Raw genomic sequence first — 22,605 nt, 5'->3', positions numbered from 1 at the left:
TTTTTCTCTGAGAATTCCTCAAAAAACCCTCAATTATTACTTAATTGAGGAACTTTACAAGGTTATTACTTACAAGAAAATCACTTTGAAAATCTATCTATACTTGACGACATATCTGCGAGCCATTCCAAGTAGAAAAAAAATTCAGTTCAATCTTTATCGATTTTTATCCTATTTCCAGGCTGTTTAGATATTCTAATGGAGTACTGGAAATAGCTTTTGAACACGAATTTAGCTATGAGAGAAAAGGAAAGAGAAAAACAAGAGAGTTGGGGGGACGTGTTGTTGATGAAATAGGTTTTTAGTCAATTTTTTAAAATATATAACATTATGTTGTAATAATAATGCTATGAAATAGTATGGGTCCACTACGTTTTTCCTGATTTTTAAAAATGTATAACATTTCTTTGTAACAATAATATTGTAAAGCAGCAAAAGGTTAACCACTAGTTATCAAGTAAAAGTACTATCTGAATTCTAAATGATGGATCTACAAAAAAAAAAATGTTTTTGATTACTAAAACAGATTACTTGTTTCTATCATTTAAGAACTAACAATAATTTTTACCCACATAGAAAATCAGTTGCAAAATTATCAGCACAGATTTTAATCAAAATTGTAGGAGGTGTTTTAGTGAAAAAATATGTTTTTTTCTTGAACGAAATATTTTTACAAATTTTTTAAAAGCCAAAAATATTATTAATTTTATATATTTTTTCAATTTTGAGCAAGGATTGAGAAATGGATGACCAAGTAAGTATCTGATCAATGGTGTGTATTATTACATTAAATGAAATTAGTCCATTGTAGTGACCAGCCTGCTATTAGGTAGGCTTTGGTAGAAACAAATAACATTTGACAGAAACAAATATCTCTGTCTACAAAGAGACAGGAATGAAACTTTTAAACAAACAAGCAGAATTAAACATTAAAAATAATTACTCTTAATTTTGAGCAATATACTTAAACACAAATCACCTGTTCCTTTAGTAAATGTATTTACAATATCACAAGGTAATCCTGTACCAATTTTATTAAAAGCAGTTATGTACAACTGATACCGAGTGCCACACCATAAATTATGTAAAACATATGAATCAACTTTTGCTTCTATCTGCAGTTCTTCCCAATCACCATGATCTCTTTTATAATTTATAACATAACCTAAAATATAAACCAAAAGTCATTATGAGAATGAAATATAATATACAAAAACAAAGAAATATAGGTGATTACAAAGATTATACAATCTCAAAATAATATTGTTTAACAGTTAATATTATTTACATTCTTAAAAATTCATTTTTAAAAATAACTATTGGATATATTAATTTTTATAGTTACAAACACTGAGAATCTGCCATCTGAGAGTCAGTGGGCAAAGGTTGTAAGAAGTGCAAGTTATTTCATTAATTCTAAATTCTGAATTTTCTCAACTGTGACCAACATCAAAGGGTTATTTTCATTGGTACATTATTTCCATATTTCTAACTGTAATGGTTTTCTGTTACTATAACTGATTTGGATTTACTTCATAAAAATTTGTTTTAGCCATAGTTACTATGCTTTATATTGCAATCATAATATAAAGGGGCTCCTGAAGATTTCCTGATGGCGACTCCAGAATCAGTAGCTTATATTAATTTTTGACTGTAATTGGTGTTGTGTTTTGGTGCCATACGCTAAATAAATTACAATCATATAATAATTTTATAGACTAATGTAAATTAAGAAAATTATGAAATTACAAGTTTTTAATTGTGATATAGTTTTTTTAGTTCTTACTCATTATATTTGAAATTTTGTTTAAAATAATGTAACACTGAATCATTTTCTGATATAATGACAAAATGACTATTAAAATTTGAAAATTAATTTGCTGAAATGTAGCTGGAAATAACAGAAATTTGTGAATGACTGAGTAAATGCTGAAAACCATCATAAAAAATATCATTTTTGCTCATATTATTTTTATTTAAAAAAAAAAATTGTAAGTTTGCTTTTATTCATTTTTTGTTTACATTACTCTGTAATTCTAGAATAGCCTTTATCGTGAAAAGTTAATAATAATCAGTGTATAAGATATGTGCAATTAGCACAGAATATTTCACATTTATAAGGTACACTTTTTCTTATACTTCATAAAAATACTATGTTTTTAAGTAACGGAAAAACAACAAAAATATTGTTTACTGAGCATAAATACAGTTATCACTCACTCTTTTGTCATAAACATGTATAAAAAGAAATATTGATAGAAAAGATTTTCTACCAATATTTTTTTATATTTTTCTTACATTTTTTACAATTTTACTTCCTTGTATGAAGTAAAGGAAGTATTGTGATCATGAAAAATTTTGGTTTTCATATTTCAACGCAAATATTCATTTTGACTAGTTTTAGTGTGATGTCTGTACGTATATATGTATGTACAGATGTACGTCTAATGTCGCATAACTCAAAAATGATTAGCCGTAGGATGTTGAAGTTTTCAAGTTAACTATTGACAATTGTAACAATTTTTTAATGATAAATAATAATTCAATAATAATAATAATAAAAAATATGAAAAAATATCATAAGTTATTAATAAAATAAAATTTTATGTACTTTTCATTTTAAAGAAATGTGTATATGTAATTTAATAGGTGAACAAGGAAGTCATGTGGTGTCCACATCAGATTTTTTTTTTTTTTTGCTAGATATCGCCACATAATCTTGAAGCTTGTGCTTATGAAAAGGTTATCACATTTCAAAATTTTTAAAATGTTTTAATCTAAATTTCAATTTTTTGAAGTAGAAGTCTTTGTGAATGTGCTAATATGAAGGAAAACAAAAAATGAAGCATTAACTACATGATAAAAGTTTATCTTTATAAATATTACTTACCTAAAATTGGTATATCACTCTGAATTTTATCACTCCATTTCAAATGAAGACTATCAATATCATTACTAGCTACACTCAAAACAGGAGGATCAGGAGGTACTAATTAAACAAAAAAGTTGAATAAAATTAATAATTTAGTAAACATAACACTCATAACATAATGAAGTAAATTAAATATAAATAAAAGTGGTCAAATGAGTTTCATTCTTATCTCCTAATAACATGCCATCTTAGTCCAGCTTAAATAATAATAAAGAGTAAGTCATGATTTATGATTTTTTTAAATTCTCAATACTAATCAACTGATAAGACATTTTCAAGTAAAAAAATTAGACTATTTTCAAAGAGACAAAATTTAGTAAAAAAATTCAGTTGTCTTAACACTTAATAACAAATCTTATTACTTGCAATTTCCAAAAATAAAGCATCTGACTAATAAATCATTATATCTGAGTTAAATTACTAAATTCCTCACTTTCAGAATATTAGAACATTTTTCAGTGGAAAAATGAACTAACAATAATTTTACTCTACTAAAACATGCTCTAATTAGCTCAAAAGGTCCTTTGGAAGAAAATATTCCAATATTTTTCATGTCAGTAATTTAATATTTGGTAATTTAAAGTTTAATTACATTTCATCATACTGAAATTCAATTAACCTGAGTTTAATCTTTTACAGTTTTGTCCAGATTTTTGTAAAAAATATTATTCATAAAAATTAATTTTTGTTATTTTTTTAAGAAATCATTTAAACTAAATGTTTTCATTTTAAGAGGCAAACAAAATTATGCATCATTTTTATATGTAAAATGACTAAGCTTTATTATTTAACTTAATTTTTTTCATAAAAAAATTCAGTTCAACAACATGATCTCAAGTTTTTTTAATACCATTATCTCATTGATGAAACTTTCAATAAAAATGTATTATCCACACAGCAATTGTGATTATCAATTATTTTTAGAATTATTTATTTATTTTACCAGATATTTACAATAATTCATTAAATCAAATCCTGATAAGTAAAAGGAAAATAATATTAGGAATATTTAATAGCAGCTGTTTTACATAACATTCTGTATGACAAAATTCTTTTATATCAATGAAAATCTGACTCACTTTGAGTCAGATTTAAACACTTCGAATTGCATGAGAAAAAATAATATATAGAAACTTTTTGGATTATTATTATCATTCTTTATTTCACATGCAAAACAGAATCAGTAATTAATATAATTTTCAGAGAACATAAAAATATCATACCTCTAACATAAACATTATAAGTTATTTCATCCTTTCCATGTGAATTTTCTACATTACATGTATAGTTTCCTCGATCCATATGTTGTATATCCCTTATGTGGAGAATACCATCTTTGCCAATCTGCAATGATAATAAATATAAAAAGTTTATTAAACAGAGTTATTGGAATCAGCATTTAATATTTGTAATATAAAGATATGAAACTTTGGTGAAAGTTTTTCAGGGTAAACTCTGCAGTCACTATTATCCACAACACATAAGAAAAAAGGAAAACAAAAAAAGAAAAATTAAGAAAGTAACAAAAGAATTTTAAATATATAATTATTACCCATGGCACAATGGTATAACAAAAATGGTACAACAAAATATAAAAACTAACTAATAATTTAGCCGGGTTCAGCAGCGCTAGTGGTAGCATCTCAATGCTACCACTCGTGCTATGGACCTCTGGGTGAAAGGCCTCAGCCTTTCACCCAGAGGTCCTGGGTTTGAATCCCGGTCAGGCATGGCATTTTTTACACACACTACAAATCATTCATCTCATCCTCTGCAGTAATGCTTAAATGTGAACCCAGAGGTTAAAAAAGTAAAAAGTAAATAATAGTAGTTTAAAAAAGTTGATAAATAATAGATTAAAAAAATGAAAACTTTAAACAAAATATTATAGTGAGCAAAGATGTGAAAATTGATAAAGAACATGATCCACATTGTAGTCCATGAAAAAAGAGATGTAAATATTCATACTTAAAGAGTGAAGTAAAATTTAAGATAAAAAAACTTTAAAATGACAAGAGTAACACAAAAAATACAAGAAGCAGATGCACAAGAGTGTAAAGGGCTCCAAACTGACATAAATGTGTAGAAACATTCAGATAATTGACAAGTACAAAGTAGCCTACATCTTATGTTATGGTAATAAAATGTAGTTTAAAAATAAATAGTAAAAACACTTTAAATGTAATAATTTAAAGAAAAATCAAATTTTTTGATTTCAAAAACATTAAACTGATTGATCAATGTTAATGAACATAAAAAACAAAAATTTCTAGGATACTAAACATACTGTGACATCAAAAAAGATATTAACAATTCATGAATTTATCAGGTGCCTCAAATGCAATGCCTCAAATGAATGAGGCAGGCCACATCATGTTTACAACTTTTCTTGGTAGTATCATGTCTTACTAGTCTTTGTTTTTATATCTGCCAACAATAAACCTTGTTATTTTGTTTTTAGCTGAAATTTTATAAAGTATATTAAACTTTAAGTAAATAAATTATATAAAATTAGTAGCTTTAAACCACATAAGCATTCCTGCAAGTTGTATGATTAGTAATTCAGAAAAATGATATCGGTAATGTGATTTTGGAAAACAGATTAGATCGATTGTTCAGATTTGATTTAGCAGTACAACTTAATGCTTAATATACTTCCTGTATCTTTAAGTAGTCATTTGTAAAACTGCTTTACACTATAAATCAGGACATTCAGTCATCCATCTAACAGGCATTTGGATCCAGGATCGTTTAAGTGGAAAACTGGTTTATTAAACATGACACTAGCTGCAGATTATGTTACTGTTTCACATCCTTCTATTTTCCTGGAGCTTCCCTGAAACTTTCCAGTTTGGGTGAAACAATGGATAGTAAGAAATGCAGTTTATCAGCTTGCTCAGTATTAGAATGGAGATAATGGTTGAAAATGATGTATATTGTTGAACACAGTACATTCATTACTGGAAAAATTATAGCACATACAGAACATGGCATTAACTTCTTGATATTAAGAGGTTTAAAAGGGACACACACATGGCTACAAATTCAGTGATGTCCAGCAGCTCAAACTTCCATACACTTTGTAGATGCAAAGAAATTCCATTTTATGCAAGTCAAAATTAGGTTGACCCAAATATTAACCAATAAATATATACATATATATATTTGATTATAAGAATATAACTGTTTGCATATGCATAATAGATTAAAGTATACTTGGTTGGAATGTTCTCATTCTTGTTGTTCATTTGCTGATAGATGACATATTGGCAAAGTTGATAGGTTGGAAAAGAAAGGCTGAAGAAGAAGGCTCATGTTGTCAGTAACATTTGTACCATAAAATAATATTGGAAGAATCTGCTACACAAAGTTGTGGAGCAGCTGAGTACATGGAGAAAAACTGATGATGTGGGAAAAATTGATATTTGCCTTTGCTTGATAAATAGCAGTTGAAATTGAAACAGTACAGTGGGAACTGTACTGCTCTTTGCTCTGAATGAACACTTCAGTTTTATCAATTCCTGTAATATAACATACAAATATAAAGTGGAAAGCAGTGAGATGTATGATCAGCCTTTGCGTTAATACAACATTTTTTTATTCCAAGTTGCAATGCATATCACAAATACAGGATACTTTATTGACGCTTTACAAATTAACATCACCCACACACATGCCAGGCCCTATACTATTTAACATTATGTTGGGAAATGCTACCTACGGATGAATGTGAATGTGCTAGTCACAACATTGGTGTTATTCTAAAAAAATTTCTTTCCTGTAAATCCATTTTATAGAACTCATTCCATTTTATTTTCATTGGGCTTCAGTGGTGGTTGTACAAGTCTGAGAACTTTTACCTGTGACAAAGCAGTTGCTCTTGTGTAGCAACATAAAATTCAGTCATTTTTCCAGCCAATGCTGTTCTACCAACTGAGCAGTCAAGCTATCACTAATAGAAACATTGTGGTAAAATAGAGTGAAATTTAATGTAGAAAGTACAAAAAAGTGATTACAACAAGAAGAGTGAAAGAAAGTGAAAAATTATACTTCAAAACTACTAGGTAGGATCTGAGATATTTTGTGTAAATTACAGAAATAATAAACCTGATACAAACCTCATATCTTCCATTCGACTGTATAGTCTTTCCATGCAGTTTCCATATTAAAGTTGGTTGTGGTACTCCTACTTTGCGACATAATAAACTTATATTACGTTTCCAAGGTGTAATTATTTTTTGGCTAAATGATATGATACTAGCAGGTACTAAAAAAAAAAAATAAAAAAAAATAAAATAAATCTTATTTTACAGTAAATTAATAAAATAAATAACTGCAAATTTTTGTATAATAAAGCATTCATTACTTGACTAGGATGTCAGTATTTGTGCAAGATGTGTGATGGACCTTTATCCAACTCTCATAATGAAATTGCAATGCCTGAAGAAAACAATGTAGTTCATTAGTATTCAACAAGGAACCAAGTCTTCTACTAATTCTCACTTCAATAGTCTCTTATAAACAGTTTTATTGCATCTGAGAAGGAAGGACAGTTTAGTAGTTATCTAAATCCATTGCTTTGAGGGTTATGTGGTAACTATTACCTGTATATCCATTATTGACCTGTGTAGATCAATAATCTGATTCAATTCAAAGTCAGCCAGTATCAATAACCTGTTAGTCTCAGTTTTATTGCTTTAGAAGTGTCTCATTTTACAAATGAATAATGAGATTGAAAATCTAAATTGCATGTCAAATGAGATTTGTAATTGCCTTAGTAAAAAATACATGATTGTGAGTTTCACTGACATGTTAAGATAGTTTATGGTGTTTGGGTGAATCAAGTTATGATGTTTGGGTGAATCAAGAGCAGTGATGGTAGTAAAAATTTAATACTGGGTGAGAGAACACCCATGAGTATGGCACTCCTCGTGCCATAATCATGGCCCAGTAACAGTCTCTTGAATATTTCAAATGGGAAGTTTTTGATCATCCATCTTGTAATTTGGAATAGGTTCAACCAATTTCCATCTTTTCGCCAGACTGAAGAACTCATCAGAAAGGGTAAAAGATTGCTTTGCGAGTGAACAAAGAGCTGAAAAATGCATTTACTAAGTTACTGAATAGGCTGGTGGCAGGGAAATATGATGAAGGTGTATAAAAATGTGTTTCACGATATATAGAGAAATATCGATATATATCTAACCTATGTAAAAGTAAATAAAAATATCTTGCTAAATTTTTATTGGATACTTTGTTATTGAAAAGTGATACTACTTTCTGTCATTCTACATTCCTATAAAGAGAAAAAGGTGTAAAGACTAATGGAAGAAGAAGGGATTGTCATCTTAACAGAGGGACTGTGGTCCTCAAGAAAAATAGTTAATGATTGGTTCAGGACCAACATATGATAATTAAAAACAATGGAGGGTATAATTTTATAGAGATAGACAAGATAATTGGTGAAGGTAAGTGGACACATGCCTCTTTAATCAATTTGGGTGAATTCTAATTCCTCAATGTAGTAGAAGAAAGTAGATTTTAGTATTAGTACATCTTAATTCAACTGACTGTCTTTTTATCAAAACTGATTCAATTTTTTTATTCGTTAAAAATAAGCAAAAAATCATTATGGTCATAATTTAAAATAAAAGTGAAGAAAAACTATTGCAAAAACAAATAATATGAAAAACTCATTTTTGTAGATCATATTATACAGATGAATATAGTAAAAGGTTGTAATCTGCAACTATAAAAAAATTGAACAATTCTCTTTCAAATAAATCAAACTTTTTCTTCTAAAGGGCTGTTTAAAACTGATTTGCAGCAATGTCAGTGGAGTATCTGCAAGTGCTATTGATACTGACATGTATCTTGAAAAGGTTAGGAAACCCTTTAGAATGTAATTCATGGGTTATTTTGAGTTTGTTTATCACATTTATTATATTTGTAAATTAAATATTGTTTAAGAGTGTTGGAAATTTGATTTTAATGTGCTATGAATTACACTTTGGATGTATGCTTATATGATGTTTAATGCCTTTGTGTGTGTGTGTGTGTTGTGCATATGTATGTATGTATGTATGTATGTATGTATGTATGTATGTATGTGTCTTGTTTCTATAAGGTAACCAGCAACAATTGATTCTGTTGTGTGTAAAACAAGGTACATGTCTATGGATGAATATACATTCAGTGTGTCTGATGTGAAATTTGTTATTTTCTAAAGGAAAAAAAATTATAGAGCAAACTATCAAAATACTCATTGATAAACATAGAAATAGTATTATCAGTAACTCCAAAGAAAAAGGTGCTGCTGATTAGCTTTGAAAGAAAAAATTTCATTAATTTGAAAATGACTTGTTAATAATTTTGAAGTGACATTGTAAATCATCAAGCTGTTAAGAAAATGAAAAAAAAAATGAACCTAGTAGTCTCTCATGGAAGAAAAAATAAAAATGTTAGAAAGAGAGCATATGTGTATATATAGGCACATAAAACAAATTTACTAGAAGTTACTCTGTAAAATTTCAAACCACATTGGAAAGGATCACTTGAAAACATGTTAAAGACTATAGTCCCACTTAAACATTTGGTAGCAGTCTGCAGATATCACTTAATCTGTGAACTAATGACACTTGTAAACTACATGTATATAAATCAATAACATGAGTGACCACCTTTAGCCTTGTTTGGTACAGCCTTAATGGATTGTTGAACAAAACAGCGTTGAATTTCATTTTTCAGCACCTGCTCTAAATGTACAAGTAAGATATGTTATGAATAATGGCATTCCTTTTTTTTGATAACAATAATTTTAACTGTATCCTGAGAATTTTGAGTTAGTTCTTATTAGTGAAATACTTAAATATCCTAATATAATCCAGTTTATTTGCTATTCCTTGATAGTGACCATGTTTGTATTTGTTAGATTTTCTTTAAAACAGAGTTTCCACCAACACTTTCTACTATAGGTGCAACTGTGCTTTACAAGATGATTTTTCTGGCTGTCCTTCTCCAAACTTTGTGTAGAGGTTCTCATTACCTTTATTCAATTATATATCCTCTTTCTTCATTTAAATACAATTTTCTGGCTATTTCCAATTGATTTATATTGCACTAATCCTCCATCACTTTTCTTATGCATTAGCATGAGTCCAGTTGACATATTTCTGTATTTTGCTGTCATTGATTAGGTTTGTCATTGTGAACAATAAGCCAATAATGTAAAATAAATACAAAATATCATGACAATATAAAACATTTTATATTATATCCTAGAATCCTAGAGAAGTTAACAAGTATTTTACAGCTCCTTCAAGACAACATTTGTCTATGTGCTACTAAACCTGCAGTTTTACATTTTTAATTAATAAAAATGCTATTAATTATTTTTATTATTTTATTTTGTTTATCCTTTGGTGACTATTGACTCAGAAACCCTCATAAAAGGGAAGGAAAGGAATTCTATTTGTTTTTACCTTTGTTACAAGGTTGATAGCATTAAAAAAGGTATGAAATCAATATTTATAAATTAGAAAAATGAAAGAATAAATCAGTATAACCTTTATTTGTTGGTGTTATAGTAACAACTCTTGTACTTTCACCTTCTCCAACTTTAGTTGAAGCAGTAACCCAAAACTGATATGTAGCATCTTCTTGCAAACGAATGGTTTCATGGGCCTCAACTCCTGGCCCAAGAATTCTTTTATGAGTGCCTTCCTATAAAATTACAAATTATTTCAACTATTTTTTAAAGATAAATTAGTTTGTTAGTAAAAAACTGAATTTTTAAAAAAATAATTCTCCAAAACCAAAAAATATAATTATTAAGGTTAATTGTTAAAAAAATGTAATTGTAAATGATGTATTTTAACTAATTATTTAAATAAAATTTTAGACTATATTAAAAATAAAATTAAAATAATATCCTTATTTTTGTTTTTTAATAATGAAATACTATTACTTTTAAAGTGTATGCATTTAATGAAACTCTTTTTAAGTTAAACTTTTCTTATAGTTAAGTTATGAAGTTAGAAATAACTACATTAATCAAGAATAATGCATTTGAAAAGCCATCCAAATTTATGATAAAAAATTACAATTAAAAGGTATTTTTGATTAATGTAAGTATAAGTTCTTTCATAATGAAAAGTTGCAACTGTATTATAGATCTGAGCATTTTAATTTCTAGTCTTGGGTTTGAAGTTCTATTGAACTTTAATTAGAAATAGTTTTTTTTATTTGTTCCTGATATAACTTTCACAATATTAATGAAAAATGTATTAAAAATTAATTCTAATACATAATTACTTTTACCCACTATAAATATATTACCCAATTATCAAAAATTATGAATTCATAACCTAAGTTATTGTACTATAACTTATCTGCCTGGATATGCCCCTTATTTTAAATCAGAGTCTGATGTTCAAAATGATGTAAAGTTACAATGGATAGCTGGGGAGATAGAAGTTTTATTATAACAGGTGAAATTACAGTTGAACAATTTACACTTATACTTTAACAAGCAGTGGGTTTGAGAGATTAAAAATTACTATTTATAAGGTTTAAGTAAATATAATTTATGCTAAAGATAGGGAGCTCAGAAAAAAGATATTAATATATTCCCTTCAAATTACTTATTATGGTGAGGAGAATATGGATCATCATATTTGAATTTTATGAATACAGAGAGCTGAAGTTGTCTCTTAGTGATCGGCAAGTTTTGGAATTGTTGAAACATTGCAATTCTTTCACACAACAGTCTTCTAAGGAGCATATTACATACTGGTATAATTTGCTACTTGACATACTGTTTAGCTAATGTAAATATTTTGATACTTTAAAATTAAATGAACAAGTAAAGTGGATCTCAAAATGTTGAATGGTTGCAGCATTTATAATCTGGATTATCTGTAATAATATTCAAGCATAATAATATTTATGGTTCAGCCAATTTAAATAATACAACATAACATGTGAAAAAATTAAGGGAAAAGTTGCCAAATCTTTTTAAACATTTCAAGAGATTAAACTGGTATTTAAAAATCATCAATTAAAACATTACTGTTATAGAAAGTAATGCATTTTGGTTAAATATATATGAGAATTTCATGATTTATTAACCATTTAGTTTAACAATATTATAAAATGAAATTTTCAGGTGATACAGAAAAAATACTAAAGCATATCATGTTATCAGTTTATTTTGACTGTTATGGCTTTGTTTCTGTTACTCAATTGTTGACTTAAGACTACAAAACCAACTGAATAGTATAATTAAAATTATATTAACAGTCTGTCATAAAGCAGAATAATATTAAAATAAATAAAAAAGCTGTTGTTAAGTTTTAATATGAATTTCCATATCATTGGTCAAACTTTATTGAAAAATTTATAGATATAGTGTTTTATTGAAAAGTTTCTTATTGAAAAAATATAAATAATTAATTACTAGCCTCTTTCCCATCATCAATGATACCCATGTAGAAGGTATAGCCAACAAGTTCTCCATTAGGATTTTCCGGTGGTCTCCAAGAAACAATGATTTTGTTAACAGAGCTCATTGCTACCTTGATATCTGCTGGTGGAGATGGAACTGAAAAAAACACAAACAACGTTTTTATCCTAATTAGTTATTTTGATTAAACTATTATGTTATATTTATATGTAAATAGAAACTGCATTTCAATACATTATCACCATTATTCAGTTAATCATCCATTTGTAGAAATTGGGATATACATAAATATAAAGACTGTTAGCTTTAAATAATGTAAGCTGTTGTTAAGGTAGATTAATGGATGTAATCAATTGTTCAAAAACAAATTTCATTACATATCAAAAGGAAAACTTTTCAGGATATTCTCAAAGATATCTCTAAATTTTGAATTTTGACTGCAAATACTAAAATTAAATACATAGTGTTGAAAGTTTCCTTTTAATTTAGTATATGAAATATTAAGTTAAAGTTTACTAATACCATAAACTTATTATAAGCAATTACTGATACTTAATAAAAATGCAAACTAAGTTTAAAGGTGACTCACAAAAAAAGAATTTGTGAAAATTATTTTCTAGAAGAATTGGGTTAATGAATCATATAAAGCTAGATTTGGTTAATTTGATAGTAGAGAAAAGTGTAAAAAATAAAGATTCAGAAGGGAACAAAGCTTAGAGTAGATATGAAAGCATAGAAAAAATGTTAAAGCAGGATTAAAAATAAAAAATGGAGAATTTTTTGATGAGTACAGAAATGAAAACTTCTGCACTAAACAGCAGATCATTATGAATTTAATTCAAAGTAATCAAAGAACAATGAAATGATGAAATTTTTTAATTTCTTACCCATCTGATGTGCACATGTGTATGTGTGTTTGTGTGTTTATAATTTCTTATGATCTGTTTTTTCATTTTCTGTGTTAATATAAATTGCATAGCAAGTATTGGTGGCTGATATTCTTAATGCTTTGTATCTAATGAAGAAAATCTTTGTATTCTTAATGAACAAAAACGCAGAGAGAAAGGTGAGATTTGATTGAGATCTTATTTACTCTATTGATAATCTAATTTACGAAGTAAAAAAAATAAAAGTAAGAAAAAAGAAAAGTAGATCAAATGCTTAAAAAAATCACTTTGTAGTTAATTTAACACAGGCTAGTAGTAGTACATAGAAAAGACCCACCGATTTGGCCTAGTGGTGAACGCGTCTTCCCAAATCAGCTGATTTGAAAGTCGAGAGTACCAGCATTCAAGTCCTAGTAAAATCAGTTATTTTTACATGGATTTGAATACTAGATCATGGATACTGGTGTTCTTTGGTGGTTGGGTTTCAATTAACCACTTATCTCAGAAATGGTCAACCTGAGACTGCACAAGACTACACTTCATTTAGATTCATATATATCATCCTCATTCATCCTCTGAAATAATACCTTACAGTGGTTCCAGAGGCTAAACAGAAAAAGAGAGAGTAGTACATAGCTGATAATGCTTTGAAATGACTGAACAACCTCGACTATACTCTTATTTGGATCAGTCAAGAACAAAATTAATCAGGTTATATTCGTATAATTTTTACTACAAACTGATATAGACACAAAATATCTTCAAAACTTTCTTAACTGGCTATCAAATTTAGTATCATAAGCATACTGTGAAAAAACAATTATTTTAACTTACCATCTTCTTCTGTTCGGCAGTATATTAGCGGGCTTTTTACTCCATCACCACTGACTGTAAAGGCAAGGACTGTTATACTGTAATTTGTATATTTTCTTAATCCTGCTAAAGTTGTCTGAAGCGCAGTTGTAACTTTAGTTTCAATTTCATCCTTTTCTGAAACGAAACATACTTGCATTACCAATAATTTACTAATCACACGATTTAAATAATTTCTGCAACAAATATTAAACTAATTTAATCATAGTTATATTATTACAGAATATATTACAGTTGTAAGTATTATAATATATATATAACAGTTTAAAACTCCATCAATTTTATTTTCTTACAGTTATTTAATATCACTTCTAATTTGCATAATCCTAAGTTTCAATAACATATTCTACCTGATGTAACAAGTTACTATTTTATGTGCAGCATGTTCCTTTGATGTTTGCTCATGCCACTCTTTTCTCTAAGTTATGATTTTTATGAAAAAAAAACTAATAGTTATTCACAGATTATTTTTCTCATCTTTTATATAATCGAACCTATATGGATCCTTTATGTTTTTTGTCAAGTAATTTGTTTTGTTGTCAGTACTTCTGTATTTAAATTTTATAAAATATTATAAAACATAAAAAGAGTTTGACAAGTCTTTTTTTTGATTGTGTATTTACTTCCTTTTTGGTCAGAGATCATACAAATCCTATTCTGTGAGTCATTCATCTTTTATTAAAGGCGTGTAATAGATGATATCTGAACATTTAAAAACTCGGACTGAATATATACATTAATAAACATTATTTATTACATAACCATAAATATACTTATATCTATTTTTAGAAATTTCTCATTAACATAGTGCAGTCCTTTGAATAAAAATTCACTTCATCTCTTTGAGTAAAATCTGATTTTTGTGGGTTTGGTGTGATGATAGATAACAGAATATGTGGCTCTGTTGAAAAGATCACTTCACTGTTCACTTTTCCTGGTGAGTCAGACATGGAATGTTTGGAATTCTTGATAGAGAGCTATAACTCATGTCAAGTTGTGTATAACTGCTAACTTCTTTCCCCAATTATCTTTCAATAATTTTGTTAACAGAACTCATTGTTACTTTGATATCTGCTGGCGAATATGAAACTGAGAAAAAAAACAAACTATGTGTTTATCCTTATTATTTATAACTAATCTTGCATTTAAAATCCTTTAACATAATTATATCTTGCATTTCTTCAAGAAGTAGAATATATATTTCATTTTCTGTTATAATATTATGTATTTTCATAATTTCAATAGAAAACAATTTAAAAAAGAGATCTTATTTTTGCTGAGCTGATGTACTGTTAAATATTTCATGGCTGATTTGCAAGATCAACAATTTTTATGTTAAAAAATATTCATAAAAATCTTATATTATAGATTTAATTCTGTCTTTTTTGTCAGTGTTAATTCAGTATCAAATAGCTTAACGAAGTAACAATGATGCTTGGAGATTAGCCTACACTTTTAAGCTTCTTCTTTTGTTAAATTTAATTAGAAATTAATCTGAAAGACAAAATGTATTCTGGAGTAGCACAAAGGATGTTTGTAAGAAAATATTTTGAAGAAAAAAGAAAGATCAGTGTTTTTGCATATCATATCTTTTTTTTGGTATTAATCGAAATGGACACAATAATTCATATTATTATTGTTACAGTTATTATTACTTCAGACATGTTTTTAAATGTGTTTTAATGATGAAGATGTGATGATTGAAATGAGAGATAATAACCTCTTTTGAATATTAAAATAATATTGTTAGATATAACTTTGTAATCATTTCCAACAGAATGAAGTATTGATTTCAACTAGAATACACGATAGTTAAAAAATTATTTAAAGTAATAAAAAAAAAAGAATAGCTTCGTCATATTTAATTTTAAATGGAAGTGTGTTTTATGATATTAATCATAATCTGTTTTGTTGAGTATAATCTGTTTCATATATATAAATCCATCTTTTTAATGAGTATTATAAATTTTTAGTTATATTTAAAAAACAAATACAGTTACAGACTATGTCTGCTTGACTAATATGGATGTATATATCTATCAGTAATACTGATGTTAAGACAAAATTCTTACTTATTAATAGTCTTTTAAAATCTGTTTTTATTTCCTGTTGTATTTTTCTTTATAGCTTTTGTAAGTCCAAGAGTGATGGGAAGAGTAAGACAGGTCTCATATGGTGTTTTAATTTCAATTGTTTATTGGCTAGCACTAGTGTATAAACCAACCTAGCATTCTTTTTGGAGAGTGTATTCTTTATCGAGCATACAACAGCATACAGTTAGAAAATGGAAAACATAATCTTACCATACCAATCTTCAGCAGGATAATGAGATACTTTGTACCCTTGTAATGGACCATTTCGACCTTCTACTAGAGGAGGTTCCCACCATACTTGAACACTTTGTGAAGTTAAAGCTGAACAACTTACTTTTTCTGGGGCCATGCTGGGCACTGGAATAAAATTAAATTACTATTAGATCGCAACTATTTTGTTTAATGGTTACACATGGAGAATAGAATTTAACTCAAAAGCTCTTTAGATCTGATATATTTTATTTAAATTTTTTTATATAAAGTGTATATTATTCATTTAATATATATATATATATATTTTTTTTTTTTTTCAACAATTTCCATAGTATTTTAAGCACTTTTAATCAGTTTTTTATTTGTAGTAAAAATACACAACAACAGCAATAAACATAACACGTTGTAATTTTATGTGTGTTGTGTACATTTTGCTATCATTATAGAGAATGTTCAATTTAAAAAAGGCCCTATCACTCAGCAGTTTATACTAAATGCATATTTTTGTTAAAATGCATATATTGGTGTGAGATGGGTAAAATAATGTGGAAAATGTTGATACGACTGGAGTGGATAGGGCTGCTTATTGCCTGTACATTTGAGTATTGTCAGTCTGTGTCAAGTACTGGCTTCTGAACAAGGTTGTGTAATTGTGTGTTGTTGTTTGTTAATATGTGGTTAACTGTTGAAGAACATATATTCATGATGGAAACTTATTTAGAGCTGAAATCTCATGTTGTATGTCAGCAAAAGTTCAGGGAGAAATTTGAAAAGAAAACACTATGAAAAGTGCTGTTCAGAAGTTAATTAAAAAATTTTGTGAAACATGTTCAGTATTTGAACACAAATGTACCTGACATAGATCAGTTTTAATGATGCAAGTCTACAGAACATTAAAGCAGCAATTAGAAGATGTTCTCATAACTCTTTGTGGAGACTAAGCCAGAAAAAGAATGTTTCACTAGGTTCAGCCCATCCTGTTGTGAGGAAAATGCTGAAATGTTATCCCTATTGCATGCAGGATTTTCCATGAGCTAACTAATGTTGATTAAGCTAAAAGGGCTCACTATTGTCAATGATTCAAGAATTTCATTGGAGGCAATATGAGCATTTTATATCAAGTGTCTTTCACAGGTAAAGCATTTCATCTAGTCTGGTATGTTAACAGTTAGAATTACTGGACCTGGAGTACTGAAAACCTGGACATTTTTTTAAATCTCCTCCACACCCACAAAAATAGCCGTATGATGTGTGGTTTCAAAGCGATGAATAACAGGACCCTTGATTTTTTTTTGAAAAACTATGGATGCTACCGTCTACCAAGAAATTATCCAACAGTTCATAGTTTTACTGCAAGAGGATAAGTGGTGACTGCTAGTTGAAACAGGACAACACCACTTGCCATACAGCTTTCTCTAATATGGAGGTGCTACAGGATGTTTTTCGTGAAAAAATCATTTCTGAAGGATTGTGGCCACCAAGACCCCTTGATCTGGATTAGTCCAGACTTCTTTCTGTAGATTACTTAAAAGGTATTGTTTATAGCAGCAATCCAGATGCCTTGCAGGAATTGAAGACAAATATTACCAATGCAATCCAGGAAATAGACAGGGTAAAACTAACAAGAGTAGCTAAGAAAATGGTCAAATGTGTTGACAAGTGTACAGAAGCTGATGGACAACATTTTCAACATCTTCTGTAAAATATTATGAAAATGAACTAATAACTGCTTTATAAATTAAACTGAACTGATGGGGGTCTCTTTTAAGTTGAACACTGGATTATATTACCTCTAGTGGTTGTTTATCACTGATTTTACTGTACTGTGCTGTTTGTTTTGAAGTAAGGCATTGTTGCAGTATATTTAAAGTATATTGTAGTGAGATGATGTAGAGCAACTATTATTTTATTTATTAATTCTAAATAACTTAAATTTACATTTAAGGTAGTTATTTCCTATTTAATTGCATAATTTTTCAGAAAAAACTTTTAATTAAAAATTAAATTAAATTATTAAAAAATATAATGTAAAGTTAAATATATAAAAAAAACAACAAAATAACATACTAGATAATAAGTTTAAGCAAAGTTATTTATAAAAAGTTTAAAATTTTCACTTCAGTTAAAAATGTAAATTTTCAGTATTAACTTTATACTTAACAATCATCTTTTTCATTTTATTTTTAATTATTAATAAAACAAAGACTTATATGTTTTTGTATTTATTTTCTTAATGCATCTTATGACCTTTTTTTTGAAGGGGAGTAATGTATTTTTGTTTTTCTGCACATTATGAAAAATAATTTTAATCCTTCAAAAATTATTATACAATTATAATATTATAATCATATCTTCAATATTATAATACATATAATACACAACAATTTAATTTATATTTCAGACAATAAATTCATTTAACTAAAACAAATTTCACAATATATTTCTTATTATTTTTGCAGTGTGCTAACTAAATTTAAATAATCCATTTAGTAATGAGGAAATGTAGGGATATTGTACTGGACAATAATCAAAAGGATTGATCTTATAAATATATTCATTCAACAAAAAAATTGGTAATATATATTAAAAATCTATTCAAATGTACATGTATGTGGGTTGTAGCAAATTTTGCATGCATACATTTCTGTTCACTGGCTTTAAAGGGCTACGAAAAACCAAGAAAATATTTTTGATAGAAAAAAAGATAAATTCAAATGAATAATTTTGATACTGCTAGAAATTAGTATTGAGTTAGAGCAGTCTATAAAACATTGTCTCACAAGGGAAAGAGGTGCATTAAATAGTTGTTTTATACTGTTTATTTCAGTCTTTCTTATGGTTATCATGCTCATAAATCATCTGAGTTACAAGAGGCACCAGTCAGCATTGTTTTCTTTGAAAGTAATATATTCACTATACAAGTAGTTTCTGTAGAGAACAGAGTAAATGTGCTACTTAGGGCTGAATATCACCTACATTTTGATGAGCAAGGCATTTGAATATACAACAGCATTTGGCTAACGAAAAATGCAACAAGAAATTATTTACTGCTCTTATTCTCTGGTAATCTGAAGTACTGAAGCATTTCAAGCACCTCCCAATATAAAGTAATCTGAAGTACTTCCCAAGTAATCTGACTTCAGATAATTGATATTCATGAAAATGGTTGTCTTTTTCAAGAATAACTTGTGACTCATTCAAGGTCATGTCAGGTCAACTGTTATTGTTATGGTACTTAATACACATCATATTAATCAAATCATAAATTGAAACTATCATCTACAGTAAATTCAGAACATAAAATAATTATTTGGTGCATCAGTTATGTCCTTTAAGTGTAACATGAATAGTAGATTAGAGTGAATAACTGTTGCCATGAAAGATATTTTCTCTACTATGAGTAATTATGATAGAAATTAGGTAAACCTAATAAATGTATGATTTCCAGATATAACTTCAGATTTTCAGGATACATCTGAAAAAGTCTATGAAGTATTTGATATACATTGATACTGTTTAAAAATTAAAAACAGAAGCAATAAATTTTTTAATTGATATTTATATATTAACAATCCTTTAATAATGTACTGAATGGAAAAACTAAATTATACATGATTTTAAATCTTCTGCAATTTTAAATCAATACTTTATACAAACATTTTTAATTTTGCATTAATAAAATCATAAATTATATCAGACTATTTAAGCTGTTATATAAGAATTGGTACATTGAGCGAGACACCATTTTACATTGAAGAATATTACTTAGTCCAAAAGACAATGTGTGAATCATGTTGGAAACTGTATATGTGTATATGCATTTTTGCAAATATACAGTATACATTGGGTCTTTTATAGTTGTACAATACATTAGATAACATCTGTAATGCGTGGAAGCTGCCTTACAGATTGTAATATAATGTATACCTAATGGTGGTCCCAAATTATAGGTTGACTTTAGGTTTTAGTTCTTGTAGATTTTTATTTAATTCAAATTATAGATTTTAGTTCTGTATCAAAGTAAGTTTGGTTATATGAATTTAAAAAAAATATGTTAGGAATGCCAGCCCCTTTTTGATAAAAAGCACTGATTTTTGGTACTTTCTAATTTGAATATTATTTTAACAAAATAATACTGTTAAAAATAATGTTCATAAAGGTAACTAGGGTACGATTTAATCTTATAAAATTTGTAACAACTTTTGTCTAAAAAATGTTTAATTATTGTTACTGGAAAATAAAAACAAAGTTAAAATCAATCATTCTTCAGGCTAACAGAAAATAAGTAAATGAAAATAAACAAGATCAGTATGAGGCTAACAAATAGTCAAAACTGTACTGAAAAACTATTAAAATTATTTCTTAAATTAAACTATTAATATTATATTCTTAAAATATTTAATATTGGCTTGCTTATCAAGTATTTTTTTTTGTTGTTTTTTTTTTGTCTTCAGTCATTTGACTGGTTTGATGCAGCTCTCCAAGATTCCCTATCTAGTGCTAGTCTTTTCATTTCAGTATACCCTCTACATCCTACATCCCTAACAATTTGTTTTACATATTCCAAATGTGGCCGGCCTACACAATGTTTTCCTTCTAGCTGTCCTTCCAATATCAAAGCGACTATTCCAGGATGCCTTAGTATGTGGCTTATAAGTCTGTCTCTTCTTTTAACTATATTTTTCCAAATGCTTCTTTCTTCATCTATTTGCCGCAATACCTCTTCATTTGTCACTTTAACCACCCATCTGATTTTTAACATTCTCCTATAGCACCACATTTCAAAAGCTTCTAATCTTTTCTTCTCAGATACTCCGATTGTCCAAGTTTCACTTCCATATAAAGCGACACTCCAAACATACACTTTCAAAAATCTTTTCCTGACATTTAAATTAATTTTTGATGTAAACAAATTATATTTCTTACTGAAGGCTCGTTTCGCTTGTGCTATTCGGCATTTTATATCGCTCCTGCTTCGTCCATCTTTAGTAATTCTACTTCTCAAATAACAAAATTCTTCTACCTCCATAATCTTTACTCCTCCTATTTTCACATTCAGTGGTCCATCTTTGTTATTTCTACTACATTTCATTACTTTTGTTTGTAAGTATTTATATTAAGTAAACTCATTAAATGACAATTGAGATTATGTTAAATTTTTAATATTATTCACTTAACATAAAGTATTCTTTCATGCCACATAATGTAACATTTGACTCCAGTTAAAAGATCTAACCTTTAACAATATTTATTAGGTACTAAGAAAATAATTTTAATATAAAATTTTGGTTTTATTTTTTAGCATGGGATTTTCAAAGTTTCAAAGAATTTTATATGCTGATATAACTTAATTCTAAGGAATATGAGTAAGATGACAAATGAAACTATACTAAGTTGCTAAGAACTGAACACAGGAAGTGCTATATATCGTTAGTATTTTTTGTGAATGATAAGACTTAATGAGCAGCTAATTGATAAATCTCATGAATTACTTTCTAAAATTAAGTTATAAATAAATAATATGTCTATTATTGCATTACTTAAGTCATTAAATTCCGAAACTCACCATGTCCATCAAAAGTGATATTGAGAAAAACCTCTATCCCAGTTGTTAGGAAAATAAACGCATACATTTTAAAAAAACATTTCATAAAAATATCAGTGAAATATAAACTATTGAACAAACAACGTTATGGAGATTAACTTGGGTGTTGGGGTTTTGAAAAAAATAGTAAACCTAATTTTTGTCAACTTAATTCTAATTAATGTACATGTTAATGTATAGTAATGTAATAGTTAATGTAATAAGAAACATATGAAAATTGCATTATATAAAATTTAAAAAAAATATTACGTATGTTATACTCATACATTTAAAAATAAAATGAAAGTTAATGAAAATCATATAATAAAAAATTAATGTTTAAAATTACAAAGAAGTTTTAACAAAATAATAGAATCAAAATTATTTAAGCATAAATTTATCAATAACAAATTAAGAAATTTCAAAATAGGATTAAAACAGCATTTCATCTTCACTGTCATCTTTTCACAGTTATCATAATCCACAGAATTATTACTTTTATCATTGGCATTTACATTATTAAGATTTTATAAAATAGCAATTAGCTATTTTCTTTCAAT

The 22,605-nt window shown here is 27.5% G+C and overlaps 1 protein-coding gene across 1 annotated transcript in view; it reads right to left on the bottom strand.

Annotated features, from left to right (window-relative positions):
* The window catches only part of Dscam4 (Down syndrome cell adhesion molecule 4), a 123,873-nt gene that overhangs the window by 33,183 nt on the left and 68,085 nt on the right, over positions 1-22,605 (bottom strand). The window contains exons 21-28 of the mRNA XM_075359200.1: positions 16,459-16,605; positions 14,117-14,272; positions 12,390-12,533; positions 10,498-10,650; positions 7,051-7,199; positions 4,156-4,276; positions 2,891-2,989; positions 980-1,165 (exon numbers count right to left, since the gene is read on the bottom strand). Of these exons, the coding sequence (XP_075215315.1) occupies positions 980-1,165; positions 2,891-2,989; positions 4,156-4,276; positions 7,051-7,199; positions 10,498-10,650; positions 12,390-12,533; positions 14,117-14,272; positions 16,459-16,605 (1,155 nt within the window). The remainder of the gene's footprint in view (positions 1-979; positions 1,166-2,890; positions 2,990-4,155; positions 4,277-7,050; positions 7,200-10,497; positions 10,651-12,389; positions 12,534-14,116; positions 14,273-16,458; positions 16,606-22,605) is intronic.

This window comes from Lycorma delicatula, chromosome 3, assembly GCF_047948215.1.
Source record: "Lycorma delicatula isolate Av1 chromosome 3, ASM4794821v1, whole genome shotgun sequence".
Taxonomy (NCBI): Eukaryota; Metazoa; Arthropoda; class Insecta; order Hemiptera; family Fulgoridae; genus Lycorma; species Lycorma delicatula.
This window is presented reverse-complemented; position numbering and strand designations above follow the sequence as displayed.